Source organism: Ciona robusta, chromosome 9 (genome assembly GCF_009617815.1).
Source record: "Ciona robusta chromosome 9, ASM961781v2".
Classification (NCBI taxonomy): domain Eukaryota; kingdom Metazoa; phylum Chordata; class Ascidiacea; order Phlebobranchia; family Cionidae; genus Ciona; species Ciona robusta.
This window is the reverse complement of record NC_143243.1, coordinates 5,885,254-5,897,927: the sequence shown is the minus strand read 5'-3', so window position 1 is coordinate 5,897,927 and position 12,674 is coordinate 5,885,254. Positions and strand designations below refer to the sequence as shown.

General features: G+C 42.5%; 1 protein-coding gene and 1 long non-coding RNA gene across 5 annotated transcripts in view; one reads left to right on the top strand and one right to left on the bottom strand.

Moving 5' to 3' along the window:
• The window catches only part of LOC149731624 (uncharacterized), a 43,408-nt gene that overhangs the window by 11,419 nt on the left and 19,315 nt on the right, over positions 1 to 12,674 (top strand). For 2 of the 4 annotated variants that reach the window (XM_089884492.1, XM_089884496.1), the window contains exons 6-12: positions 54 to 251; positions 367 to 451; positions 566 to 762; positions 7,444 to 8,117; positions 8,745 to 8,890; positions 9,085 to 9,202; positions 9,591 to 9,718. In XM_089884492.1, coding sequence (XP_089740618.1) covers positions 54 to 251; positions 367 to 451; positions 566 to 762; positions 7,444 to 8,117; positions 8,745 to 8,890; positions 9,085 to 9,202; positions 9,591 to 9,718 — 1,546 coding nt within the window. The remainder of the gene's footprint in view (positions 1 to 53; positions 252 to 366; positions 452 to 565; positions 763 to 7,443; positions 8,118 to 8,744; positions 8,891 to 9,084; positions 9,203 to 9,590; positions 9,719 to 12,674) is intronic. The other 2 variants (XM_089884494.1, XM_089884493.1) reach the window with 2 other exon arrangements.
• LOC149731625 (uncharacterized) lies at positions 223 to 4,512 on the bottom strand. The gene is made up of 4 exons (XR_016385681.1): positions 3,960 to 4,512; positions 3,204 to 3,387; positions 974 to 1,229; positions 223 to 757 (listed from the first exon to the last, which is right to left on the bottom strand). It is a non-coding gene; the product is annotated as an uncharacterized LOC149731625 (long non-coding RNA).

The following is a 12,674-nucleotide window of genomic DNA, read 5'->3' as shown; positions in this document are numbered from 1 at the left end:
TGAGTGGTAATACATCGCCTTTTTGCGGTCTCAATAACGATGTTTTTACCAAGTCGAACCTGGGTACGAATATTGACACCAAATCACCAAGTCCTCGAAATGTCATGGAGTCGTCAACGGAGAACACTAATGGTCTTCCATACCAAGAAGAAAAGACGGAGGGTGATGTAAACGAAGAGGAAGAGGAGCTAAGAGTTCAAGAGGAGATCGAAAACACGAGGAAACGGTTGCTGTGGTTACAGGAGCAGCAGGTATTTATGTCCAACTAAATGGGTATTGTAGTTTAACTATATAGGTGGTATGTGATATTTAAAGAGGTATAACTAATGTTATAAACTTAATCGCAACTAATCCTTTTTCATGCAGAGCAAGATAAAACTAAAAAAAGAAGAAAAAATTAAGCGAAACAGCTACGGCTACAGTACAAGTACTTTGCCCACAAAGTTAAAAGGTATAACGACGATATCTCAATAAAAAGTGCAGCCTGTGGTCACTTTTCGACCAGCGTAAAATTAAATCTGTTTTATACTGTTGTAAAATAAATTTGCAACATTTGTTTTGACAGGCAGTCACTCTTTGCACTTAGTGAGCAGTACTCTCCCCCGCCCCCCACACCACAGAAACGAAGATACCAATCACGCCACCTCGGGCGCCAGGTCCATGACAGCCAAGGAAAAACAAGACATAGATGAGCTTTTGCGATCGGTCCAGGAACTCGACTTAGCTGTCACCCAGTCCGCACCGGACGCTGGGAAACCTAGAGTAAGTGTGTTTTACTAAGATATATGTATGTGTGGTATTCACTACCCTCTTTATTCCGTTTTTTCTCTACCCCGCAATTTTTAGTATAGTCTTAATTAGGCAGACTTGTCAATTTGTTATCAGTTCTCCGAGAACCGTTGTAAGCCAGAACTAATCTTGGACACGATCTAATTATACGATGGGTATATAATGTAAGATTTACAGCACCCACCGTTGCTTTGTTGCGTAAACAAAGTGTTCCTGCATCCGATTGAAATCGCCTTTATCTTAACTGAAGTCTTGTCTTCCGCTGCGAAAATGAAGATTAATTGTGAACCCTGTACCCGTTGCTATGGTGATCTCAGACCACCTTTACTTTGCCAGCTCAATTATTTATGACCTTATAAAACTCTGGTGAACTTGGACTTATTTCTGGTCGAAAGTCGATTTTTGTTTTCGAGAGATTCCGTTGTCTTTTTTTCAAGGACCTGTGTTTATTGGAAAAAATGTCTCGGTTTCGGTCCCTTTTTCCAAGAACTGAACTGTTTGAACAACCAATAGATAGCGACACCGGCATCGCTTAGCAGAAGCTTTTAGCAGCTGTACACCGGCTTGAAATGCACTTTAAATAGATAAATAATCCGGCGTGTAAAGTATCAAATAAATTTTACAGGTTTTCTCATTTAGGGCCAGCAGAAATTTATTTAGGGGTAATGTAAGCCTAAAATACGAGCTATCCCGGCGTGTATTTTTTGTTATTTTTTTTTCTTTCAAGGAGGCTATGAATTATGTAGTATGAGGTCGGCTTAATGAAAAGGTGCAAGGCATTTGAACGTAGGTGTGCCAACAATGCGCGCTGTATAAGTGCATTAGGTGAATTTTAACTTCAGGTGTAAATAAAGAACTTAGGAAAAATAATTACGAACGTTTTAGTGTGATAAATGTCGAATTAAAGTTGTATCCAGTGCGTAGGCTATATTTCAAAACATTAGCTAGTAATTTATCAAATTATTTTATAAATCGCGTTCCGTATAACTGAAATTCGTTTGGCCATAAAATTCTATTTACTTATGTCATTCGTTGCATTGTTTTTTGCTGCTGTAGCGGAAAGAAACGTTTGCGGTTCCCGAGCAGGCGTAAGTAGAATCGCATCCAGAAATCATATACGTTATACGAGTTTAGATCAGTTTATCGCTTTTTTTGTCGACTGATACAAGTTTTACATCTTTGGTTTCAGTCATTAAAAGTGTTGTAAAGGTGCAGCTATATGTATGAGTACCTATAAGTATGTGAAGTGCTGCCATGTGCAATTTTGTATGAATTATAGGCCCGTCTATTTTTATGTACAGTAGTACAGTAGGTTGGGGTAAAATAGGACAACCTTTATTCTATATTTTCCCGTCCTATTTGGTAGTAAACAAAGAACATTTATAAAATTATAAAACCGTAACCTTATGACTCCCATATAGAGAGTTGTTATTTGTTTAAAACACGATTAGAATGCTTGTATATTATGTTGTGAATGTGTCCCAGCTTACCCCATAGAACTGTATGAATAGAGTTAGCGTCTGGCATTGTTAATAAGTATATAAGAGTATTTGATCCCACGATATCGTTATACAACGTAGTAATACGTAACTTGTAAAGCACTTTTGATTTTTACCCCACGAACTCGATTCATGTAAAAACGCCCAATCATTGTCATATTATGCGCATTATGTAATCAATATGGTTTGGACAATGTAAGTCATTTATGTCTCGCAGATAATCAGCTCATTACCGATTCTGTAAACTGCCGGTTGATTTGCTTATTCCGTCGATTAATCTAATTCCAAAACCTAATTTCCTATAACGATATTCTCGGCCACGCCGTTAATCTACCTGGATAAGGGTTTAATAGTCAAAACTTCGATTCTGTGACGTCTTCGCATCGATTTTCGTGATTCCGCCCCCTCGACGACAAACAAATACGCACGACAGCCGTTGTTTTATACCCATCCACGTTAAAGAAACACGAGCTCGGTAGTTTGCGGTAGAGTAGGTTATAATCGGCCGCAAATCCCTTTTAATCCAATTCATCAGCTGTAATTCCAGTCAGCCCGAGTCATTGTTAACGTTCCCTGTCCGGATCCCCATTGGCCGCACTTCCATCGTTGAAGCTAATATTTCCTAATTGGAAGCGGCCCGCGCACTACGACCGATGTCCCCCGCGGGATTAAGTGGCTAATGCAATGATAATTCGGCACCGACCGCTGTGTAAATAAGCAAACTCGTTTAGCTCTGAATCCCCCAGTGTTTCACCGCTTACAACCAATGCGATTTGGAACTACCATTTTATTAACGCGCGTGCTGCTTTGCACGTTAGCACATAACTAATGTATACTCAGTACATAGCGCTTCGTGTAATGTGAAGTCTTGTAGCGGTTGATATGGGCTTAGCAAACCTGTAATTATCGACTTACGAACGAGCATTCGTGCGTCGAAACCAATTCAATTTACAGCCTGGCACAGGTTGATGTTGTTTTACTGATTCCAAACGCCCTGTTTTGAACCCGCCAAGAATTTTTCAAATGCCGGCATCCTGCCTCTCACACGACCAGAGCCATTGTTCAGTTATAATCCGAGCCGACTGTGACGCTGTTACACCTGTAGAATGAAAATTGAGAAGCATTGTAAATGTCTGTAGGAACTAATACAGTTTGACTACTGTCTGTTAAAAGGACTTAGATACGCCGCGTTTCGAATTCAAGTTCAAGGAATTTGGTCACGCCAGTGAAACATCATTCTATTACTTTCAAGGAATTGTTTTAGAGTTGACATGCTACGGAAATACCTTCATACACCTTTTAACTTATTTAGTGCGATTTGCAAATACCATATAGCCGCGGATTCATGTTATTATTCGCCGCTTCCTTTCCTTCTGTTTAATTCGATTATCTTCACTTGCCGGGAAACCGACCTCTAATATAAACCTCCACGCTCGGGTTAAACGCAGGTTAAGTCGTCTCACACTATCGCGGGCTTTGTGATCTTATTCTTCAAGGGGGCGGACTGTATCCTCTGAAATTATGTATAACGGACATTCGAATATGTTTGAAATAGTTTGTCACGTCCTTGACCAAAGATAACAGAATAATATTTTTTTTTTATAAACTTTAGGTGAAGGGAACCCTTTTCATACACGTTATTTGGGTTCAACTGATTTAGGCAAACATTACCTGAAACAGACCATTTGTTGCGGCGGGTGTTGCCAGGCCTTGCTACCACAGTACGTGCTGCGAATTCCAACCGTCTGATAAACAAATTTCCGAGCGAAGGAGCACATTTCATTGCTCGTTGGTCGATAGCTTACTGCAGCCTTAAAAGGCGATTCCCAAAGTCGGGGGAGCGCCGTATCGTTTACAATACACCCAGGGCCGCGCTCCATTCATTAGCAAGGTACAGCTTAGCGGAATGTAGTCTATCCGGGCATGTATTCTCGCGGCTTATCTTACATACGTGCATCTTATTGTTTGTATACCCGTGAACCTTTCGTCCCGTTACATGGCATTTACGTTTCAAATTTCCAACCCGCTATCTCGCCCTCAATCACCGTCGTCAATCCATCAACTAATGCGAGCGATTCGAAGCAGCTCAGGGGCACTGCAAATTTCCGCATCGCTCGCTTCGCCGCCGCGAATCTGCTTCGTGTTTTGCGGCCAGGTTTATCTCGTCTCCCCGCGGAATGACGTGAGCACGGACCCGTGTCAGGTCACAGATAACGTAAACTCGCATTCTCGTCGAACTCCGCATTAGCTAATGCGTTATATCGGGTGCAGGGGCCAACGAAGACTGTAGTTGTTTTTGTCGCCAGCTAGTCCAAGCATGAAACCAGACTCGGCGCTTTGTACGCAGGTTGAATATCTGTAAAACATATGGCCATAACGTGACGCAAACTGGTTCTTAAGTTTTTAAGCGCTTAAATTTGGAGACCGTAAGGAATGGATAGTTTTCGTAAATTTCAAAATTAAAAAAATTAAGCCGTTGAAAATAGGTATTCAGCATAACGACAGAAGTTAAATGACGTCTCAGCAGTAAATAGCTATCATAGGCTTTTATAAAAGTTTGAAATTCCTGTTTAAATATAAGGATTTTGTAAGTTACCACTCCCGTGGCGTGATAATCACAACTGTTAGCATTTGGCACAAGTGTACGGAATGTGTTAGGCTGACGTTTGAGGTGTATCCTGTAATTGTTTTGTAGCAAGGTGTGATTATTTCGTCACAATACCCGATTATTTGTTTGCGCAAGTGTTGACCGCGCCGGACATCTGCGACGAACGTCAGAGCGGTGGTTCATTGTGATGTCATAATGGAAGGCCACGCGCCGCCGAAGCGTGTCAGACAAGCCATATGTGGAACGCAGAGAAAATGAGACGGATAAGGAACGGTTAGTTCAAGAAACCAAATTCTCTTGGTTTTCTAGACACAGACAAAATCGATGTTGTTTCAGCCTAAATGCGTAAATCAACAGACTTATTTTCTACGTGGTTTTTCGACCGAGCGCGTTCTAGCCAGAAAAAGACCGGGTGGTCCGTAAACTGAATACTGTTGTCGGCGGGAACGGGATATTTTAATCGGCGCTTGTTATGCCCTCTTGTTTCAATCGCGCATGCGCTTTTGTTGCCCAGCAGGGTTGTCCAACTAGCCTTGCATCATTGCGACAACGGATCTACCGTAAACCGAACCCAGGAGTTTGTAAACAGCAGATTTTCACACCTGTTGGCGCCCCCGATCACTCGTCAGTTTCGTAATGTGTAGCAATAAACCTCGGTACGTGTCGATGATCGCTTTTCTAAACCAAATCGATTGACTGAGAGGACCCCTTTTAAAGTAAATGGGCCAAGCCGTAAAACTGGACACCCGCCGCTTTCCGAGGAAAAGTGGCGTATAACAGTTTGAAGTCAATGATCGTAGGTGGTCAAAGCACCGTAAGATGAGAAACATAGTTTAAAATAGCTTTTTTTAGCAGTAGATTTAGGACAAGTTATACTGGTGCAATTTTCGTTTAATATATAGCGTCATGGCGACCATAACAAACTAAAAATGAAGTGGTATACATCGCCTCTGCGATATTCAAATGACTGTAATGTTTTAAACATAGTTTGCATATTGTAATCCGTCTAATTTTAACCGCGTGTCTGTTATCGTGTGGCCTCTAATCGACGTTCAGTGTAACTGGTTTAAAAATAATCAACTTTCAAAATTCTGGCCCGGAGCCAGTGGCATATGGCGGTATTTACGGCGACAAGGCGAGACCTGGAGACGTCGGAGCTATCTTGAAGATAAGCTTTTGAGTGCCTTGACTCTTATATAGCAGAACAATTTCCAAATCCCGCCTGTTCGTGCGATTTCCCCGCATATGTGCATCTTTTGGTGATGGATTTCAAGAGTAAAATTTCCGAAGTCTCCGTATTGACTGTACGTTTAAAGGGCCCAATTAAACATTGGTAATTGGACCGAGACATTTTTAGTTGCGCTCGTTATGTGCTTGGCAGGTGCTCGGTCGTAGGAAGAGTTGATTGCCACTTAGCGACAATTATAGCCGCCTTCAGTTACGATATAGTCCGATCACGAAGCTATGTCAGGCAGTTAACTGTGCCTTCTTCTGCCGACCAAGGCTTTTATCTATAGCTGTAAATAATAAATTCATTTTCATTTCTACTTCGTCGCCTGTACTGCGATACCATGTTAGATTTGTTGCTAAGCAATGCATTGTAAATTGAGTTGTTTCTGGTTGTCTGGTTATAGCAGTTCACGCATATTTCAATACTGAATGTGCGTTAGGTTACTTTCCGGCTTGGTCAGGTTATTGTTCCTGTCGATCTAGGTGTTAACAGTAATTCCGGTATTAACACCTCATTAAATCGGGTCGTTCGCACCTTTAGAATATATAACAATGCTGTTATTAGGGTCCTACAGTCTTTAGGGAAACTTGGATTTTAGAATTAAGGTACAGTTGTTTTCGTTCTGGATTAGACAAAGGCATACCAATAGCAAAACGCAGCGCTGCTGAAATTCCCGTGCAAATTAGTCGAAATTGTAAACCTCGTTGTGGTGGGCAGATATAGGTGGCGTTTGAAACGTACGCGCGTCAAAACAGCAGCCAGCAGTTAATTTAGAAAGTCCCAAGGCAAGTGCAACACTCGACCTCGGTTCTCACGCCACACTCTAGCAAGACAAAAACTCTGGGTCGCGGCTTAAGCGGTGGCTACCCACACAAGACAATGCACCTGCAAATACCAGGTTACGCTATGAGGCATTGAAGCGAGAGGAGTTCACTTTCTATTGAAATCACAAACATTTCCAGACAGGCCAGAAAAAGACAGAAGGTTTATTGACTTGGTTTGAATGTATTACATTTTCTCTCGATTTGATTTGCAATGAAATGTCTAAATGAAATGTCTGTTTGGTTTATAGATTGTAGTGTTTCAACATAGGTTTTGAGTAAGTAAAAAGTGTTTGCATTTTGTTTCATAAAAGACAGGACAAGGACAATCGTAGGAAGATTGACATACGAAGCTACTGATTAATTTGTGTACGTTGTTCTCACATATGTGTTAGGTTGGGTTTATCCTGTAGTTATTTTTATGTTTCACAGTTCCATAAAACTAAATTAACCTATTATTCACAAAGCAATGTTACTGATTTACTATTTTCACAGGGATTCGCCGAGTGTGAGAAAATGGTATCCACTATGGCGTCACCGGACGTAGTCACTTTACAGAGCCACCAACAACACAGCTACATTACCCAACGCAACGGTCCAGCCCCTACCACACATAGTTACATAACCCAACGTATGTCGTCTGCTACGGCGCTTGGCTCACCTACCTTTACCCCTGCCTATGCACACCCAATGCACCATCCAGAGCATATGCAACGACAAAAGCAGGATGATCCCGCGGAGCTGCAAAAGCAGCAACTGGCAAAGCAACAAGCGCAACAAGAGCTGCAGCGTCAGCAACAGCAAGAACTAATGCGCCAGCAAAAATTGGAGCAGCAGCGGGAACTTGAAAGACAGCAAGAGCAGCGAAAACAAGAAGAGCTAGCGAGGGCGCGGATGAAGGAGAGACAGCGGGAAAGTCTTCGTCGAATGGAAGCTGCACTGGAACAGCAGCAACGAAAAATGCAGGAGCAAAGGATTCAAGACATAAAGGTCCAGGAAGAGAAGCGACAGCGAGAGCGGGAAGAGCAGGAAAGGTTCCAGTTGGAATTTGAAATGAAACAGCGGCAGATGCTGAATGAAATACCCGAAGATCAGCGGCCAAAGCAGCAAGAGAATAGTTTTACCTCCAGCATTCGCAAAGGAGCCTCTGCAATAAAGCGTGACACTAAGTAAGTAAAGTCTTGTTTTATTTAGCTCTTTTAAAATGCATCCGCACCGTTTTTGATGTTGGCACGGCTCGTGTAACAATTCGACCTTTCTCATTATTTATATTGACAAAGTGCCCTTCGCTTTCGATTAGGACTTTTAAGCACTTCGTTCGGAAGGTTCACTTTGTGTACGTGTTGTTTCAACAGAATATCCGCCAAGCGAAAAGTAGCAGCTGTCCAAATACCTTGCTCCTAAAACGGTTGCCCCGTCGCCTAAATATATCGCGCACTCTGCCTACGTCAAATCGATAATGATGACGTAGGACGATTTAGCAAATGACTATGTAACCAGCTCATCGCGTGTTTGACGAGGCCGTTTAGTTCGGTACGGAAATACCACCGCCGTTGTAAATACAGCAATTCGCGGTTACTTCCGAACGGTCATTGTTGTTTTATCGCTGACCACTGGTCCAAAATTGAAAAGGCTAAGGCCCACTGACCGAAAACAAAAGCCCATAGAGCGTAGTATAAAGGAATTAATTTTGTGTGGCCTATATAGAGTTTTGTAGGAATTTCTGGAATGCCTATTGAATTTTACAATTGATACTGTGTTATATCATTGCTTTAACAATGCTTTCTCAATACCAGGCCCGAGCAAAGCCCACCAGCCACCCAAATAGCTGCACCGTCACAAGACAACAAAAAGAAGACGGACCAGTTGGAACTGCAGAATCAACTTGACGAGTTAGACATGTACATAGCACAGCTGTCACAGAATTTCAATGGCGTTACATGTAAGAACTGACAATATTATCATACACATGTGAATATGTTTTCTCTTTTGTATGTTCTGTACAACCCTGCGTTTTTGTTCACTTTCTGCTACCATTGCACCACCGCCTCTACGCATAGCAATATTACATGCATGGTATCTTTATAGAACCAGTTATGTGCGTCATCGGCTCTAACATGTCCTTTTATTTTCCAGCGAACCAAACCACACCAGCCAAATCAGAGGCAGTTCTGAGAAGGCGACGCTCGTTTTCCATTGATAGTGATAGAAAAATGGAGACAAATGTTGGCCAACACACGCAAGAGTCGCAGAGGTGAGTTAGGCTTTGTACAATTACACTGTATATTAACATACGTGAATTCATGCACAGAATGCATTAGGTGTGGTGTGTGTTTATTGTAAATTAGTTAACATCAGCAACAGCAAGCAAAGGTAACCAGCAGGTAGCTTCATTTTTCATGTATAGTGGCTTGGGGTAAGGTGGGATACGTTTTATTTATTTTTCTCGTCCCATCCTATCTTACTCCACAGTATTATATATGCAATAGAAAATTAATAAAGTACTTGCGATATTACTTACAGTCTTACACTATAGGTAAATAGCTGCGTTAGTCTGCGTTGAAATAGATTCTGGCCTATATGAAATTACCTGCAGAAAAAATATAAAGAAAATGGGATTTTTAATCTTTTTAACTTTACAGTAGTAGCACTACAGAAACTCCACCCCGACCGCCTTCACGTACAAGAAGCAGCTACGACTCTGTCTCAAGGAGACTTTCACACGGCTTTGAATTGGCACAGCTTATGCGGCAAAATTCCATTGGCCAAGGTTAGTACTTTACGTGTAAATTTTAGCGAGCAATTTTACTTCGATTTTGGCTCTGGACCAGAGCCTCTGGTAAACCATGTTATAAACGAAATGTGGAAAACGTTGGACATGTGCGTGTGAATCCAGCTAATCATTAGGTTGTCAGATTTAGCCTCCCAGAATTTGTGGCAAAACAGGCTCCTGCCGATAAAGGATGGTAAAACCGCTGCTTACCGATGTGGGCTGAATGAAATTACAGGCTTTAGGTTTAAGTACTGCTCTGTTAAGCTAGGTAAAGGTAATTCAACAGAGGTCAGTTCACCACTGAAACACCCCGAACCAGCAATTTGTTCAAACCGCTCACATTAATAGCCATTTGTGGTCGCAGTTTTCCAGCTGTGTTCGTCGGCAAACCTTTGGCGTTTATAAATAGCGCCGAAACATTATTCAAATGGGAAGCCGCATCTCGAGTTGTGGAAGTTATATTTTCCTCGACAACAAGCGCCGTTACGTAATGTTTGGCCCTGGAAGTCGCACTGACGTACACACGCAATGGTACCTTATATAGTTATCATGCTGGGTGCACTGTGTGAACCGAGGCAGTCAATCGTTTTGTGGGAGCGCCACCGAAGAACTCGGATAGCCGACATGCTCTTTCACCAACTGATAATGACTGTATTGCGGAAACTATCCAAGCCAATGACGACCCAAGCATGTGCCTCATGCTCACTGACGTAATCTTCTTTCCCCATCCTTGGTACCACGTTTCACCTCAAACGAGTCCATCAACTAGTTAACTAAAGTGCAATTGGTTTGATTTCCCATTTACTGCCGTGTTGATCCCCGCTTCCGACGTAAAAGTTACCGTCTCGGTTCGACGCAGAGTGCTGGCCTCAAATGTCCCGACAGTAAAAGATAAAACGGGAGTTGGGTTGTTTAACTGTGAGAACGACGGCCGCTGTGTTTTGACGACAAGCGAGCAGGTAGTTGGACGGATGAGCCGAGGTACGTCACAGTTTAGTCACTCTAGTTAAGCCCATGTACAGGTTGTGTTCAAAGAGTTTTGCCTTTAGATCTCATTGTACCTAGTTTAGTTTTTAAACAAGCTGAGAAAGCGTTATCATCGAATAGGCCAGGGTTAACAAAGAAAGGGAGCGAATTTATTTACTGTCAAGTTTGACCTTCGCAAAGCAGGGGCAGGGACTTCATTTCTGTCTGCTGATAAGTGGCCCTGATCCGTTCGCTCTATTGTTTATGACAGTCGAAGTCAAATGAGTTTTTACCATGGCCGTTTCGAATTTTTCGATCCATGAAGCCCGCTTAAACCTGTTACCACTGACAGCACACTTGGCTGTATTGGGCTCGACAAACCATTGCCACTTGACACCACTCAACGAGCCTTTTGCCACGAGGGCAATCAATACATTTTTATCCGCGCTTTGTAACTGTGTTGTATGATGCAAGGTTGCAGCGCGGGCTAATGGCTAATTAAACCAGCGAAGTAGAAGAGAAGTTTGAATAATTTTGCAATTTATCGCGGAAAAAAACTAAATCGGGAAGTTTTGCATATAAAGCTCAGTCGGTGCGCGTAGCACCGTCGCTTTATGTTGTATAGATATAGAAACTCATTAGCTTAGACGTGCAGCAGGGTTGTGAGGTTTCTGACAACTTTGATGCCAATCGTAGTTGTCTATTTCAGGCGAAGTGACGTGTCGACGACAATAGATATCTTATTAGCTGTCTATGAACAACCTAGAAAATTTTTTTTGTGGTAATATGCATAGTGTAAGACACCGGTTCCGTATACGCGTGCCATATACCCTAAAGTTAATTGCCAGTACTGTAATAAGGTTGCGCGCAAATGGGGTAAATGTGTATTATAGGCTGACCAGTAAATGGTATATGCATTGTGTACATAAGCATTCCACGGTTTAATTAGTAACGTTACTAATATTTTTACAAACATGGCTTTTATAGTAAGCGTTACCGTAGTATTTGACGGCAGATTTCGTTATAAGCGCTATACCATAGTATTTGACGGCAGAATTAGTTTAGCATCGAGTCCTGCTATTTTGGCTCTTGATTTAATCAGGTAAGCAGGAGCCAGGGACACAGAACAACAGATGTCGGATACAGGATGTTTGTTAACCAAACCACAGGACGAACCGCACTCTAATCGCAAAGGATTGTTTCGTCTATCTGCCCATTCAGGCTCGTACGAAAACGAACATTAAATGGTTGTATATTGATTGTATTACTTTGCGCATTTAGCTTATTTGGAATACGCTTACGCTGCATTGGACCTGTGTTATAGGGTCGTTCGAGGTCGTACCCTGTGCTCCAATGGTTAGGCATGGAGCATGCGCACTAATCGTATTATGACGATATGACGGTATTCCTTTCACGGTAATTGAATTGGAAAATGAATAACTCGGTATGACCAATGCTTGTAAAGTTGCGATTATAGCGCGCAACGGTCAGCGATAGTCGAGTAATGTTTGCCTAAGATTTTCACTTCGGTGTGTTTTCTAGTTTACTGGGAAATGCGAAGTTACGAGGACAGCATTCGAGTGACTTTGTTTACTCTGGAAATCTGTTGTTTGCTTCGCAACTATTCAGCTTGCTCGACCGCTTGTTCAAGGCAGAGATTGGCTCGCTAATTAATGTTTACCCGCCTGGGCGATGCCTGCCTTTCTCGGGCCGACGGATGGCGTATGAGTGCGAATCGGCGATTGAAGATCACCGGCCGTCATGTAGGAGTCCAGATCGCCCGCAGAAGTTCGGTCGCAGGTTCGGCTGTAGGTCAGCGTCGCTGGCGGGTTTACGACCCAGTGTAAAAGCGGTGCAAACGGTCTCGTTTGCCGACGACTGTAAAACCGCAGCAGTTTAATAAGTTACTACTATACTGGCGTCGTATTGCAAGGTTTCCGTCTCTGCGGTTTCAAGGCGAAGAATAATGCGGGTTTTAGTGTACATA